The following is a 1883-nucleotide window of genomic DNA, read 5'->3' as shown; positions in this document are numbered from 1 at the left end:
ATTTATTGAATGAAATAGTCTCCATTCTTATCGATGATGCTTTTCCATCTTCCAGTCAGGTTGTTAATGCCTTGACTAAAGAAATCACTTGGCTTTTAAGCAAAAAACATGTCGATGTCCTCTTTAACACCTTCCACAGTTGCATAAGTTTTCCCATTAAGATGATGTTGTAGTGAACGAAAAAGATGGTAATCTGATGGTGCCATATCTGGAAAATATGGTGGGTGGGGGAAAACCTCCCAACTCAACTCCATAATCTTGTGTTGCGTCAAATGTGCCACATATGGACATGCATTGTTGTGGAGAAGAAGAACACCTTTCTGATTGATGAGTGAAGGGCGTTTCTGATGAAGGGCTTGATTTAAATGTTCCAATTGCTGACTATAAATCTTTGCATTGACAGTTCGCTGTGGATTGAGGAGTTCGAAATGAATTACTCTTTTGATGTCCCACCAAATACAAAGCATCACTTTCTGCAGATGGAGTCTAGGTTTTGGGGTCAGACGTGGTTTTTGTCTAGGACTGAGCCATTGTTTTTGGTGGATAATATTCGCATAGAGAATCCATTTTTCACCAGAAGAGACGAAGCAACATTCACAACTTTGAAATGATGATCATCGGAGAGTTCGTGAGGCACCCAAAACACATTCTTTATGGAGCTTTTCCATATTACTTGGATGTTTACATATTGTTTCGTGAGAGACATGCAATTTCAGAGCCGTTTCACGAGTGTGTTGCCTTGAGTCAGACTCAACAAGCATCTTCAGAGCATCAATATCAATTCCAACAAGTTGGCCCCTGTCATCACAGTTTTTAAGGATAATGTCACCTGAACGAAATTTGCTGAACCATTGTTGACACTTATGAACATTCAAAACATTTCCATAAAATTACATGCCGAATGTGTGTCATCACTCTAAGGGATTACAGTACACTAAACTTTACACATTATATAGGCTACAAGAACGTGACGTTTAGGCAGTTCGTTTAACTATTATATGTGATGTATTGTTGTTTTTTTTTGGGGGGGAGGGGTTAATGAGTGTTCCAAAACGTGACATAATTTCTTCATGACCTAAGCTTTAAATGTGTTAAAGGATTTTGGTGTGGGTTTTTGTAATAATTTTTAAAGTTTTCGTTACTGAATATAATATTAATAAGAACTTTTAATATGTGCCCCATTTTAGCTAAAACTATACTCTCTCTAGATATCCTGTATGAACTTACTTCCATGAAGAACACAAACATTACTTAAATACTAAACATGTGATAATGTAATTTAAAAAGAGCATTATTAAAACTACTTCAAATAAATTTCGGCTTACCCTCTTTCTATATACTTCATCCTTGATCCCTTCCATATTGATAGTGACATTCCAGTACGCTCCCATGAATCCCGTCTGTAAACACTTTATACCAACCTGAAAGTCACGAAAATAAAGCCAATGTTCCAGTATTTTCTGTTTCACACTACAGTATATCAGGAATTTGTATTACACTAACTACCTATATGATTTTCGTTAAATAAAATGGTAATCTGTATCAAACAATCTCGCACTAATTATATATTACAACGGGGAAATGTGCTTAAATTAGTATCACACTAAATGTTACAAAATGTTATTTTCCACCGAAAACAATTTCTTTAATCAACTGCCAGTTACAACATATTTTAAATGGCTCGAGCTAACCCACTATTATATTGATACTGTCTGCCTCTCAGGAAACTCTAGAAGCTGTTATATTGCTCACCTATAGAGCTAAAACTGCTTACAGTATGAAAAAGTGGGCGTATAACGACAGTATGAAAAAGTGGGTGTATAACGACAGTATGAAAAAGTGGGTGTATAACGACAGTATGAAAAAGTGGGTGTATAACGACA

The 1883-nt window shown here is 35.9% G+C and overlaps 1 protein-coding gene across 2 annotated transcripts in view; it reads right to left on the bottom strand.

The window, feature by feature from the left end:
- The window catches only part of LOC106473845 (formimidoyltransferase-cyclodeaminase-like), a 12874-nt gene that overhangs the window by 4109 nt on the left and 6882 nt on the right, over nt 1-1883 (bottom strand). For both annotated transcript variants that reach the window (XR_002613789.1, XM_013934525.2), the window contains exon 4: nt 1326-1421. Coding sequence is in view for 1 of the 2 variants with exons in the window: in XM_013934525.2 (XP_013789979.2) it covers nt 1326-1421 (96 nt within the window). In the remaining variant the exon portion in view is untranslated. The remainder of the gene's footprint in view (nt 1-1325; nt 1422-1883) is intronic.

Source organism: Limulus polyphemus, unplaced genomic scaffold, assembly GCF_000517525.1.
Source record: "Limulus polyphemus unplaced genomic scaffold, Limulus_polyphemus-2.1.2 Scaffold6551, whole genome shotgun sequence".
Lineage (NCBI taxonomy): Eukaryota > Metazoa > Arthropoda > Merostomata > Xiphosura > Limulidae > Limulus > Limulus polyphemus.
This window is presented reverse-complemented; position numbering and strand designations above follow the sequence as displayed.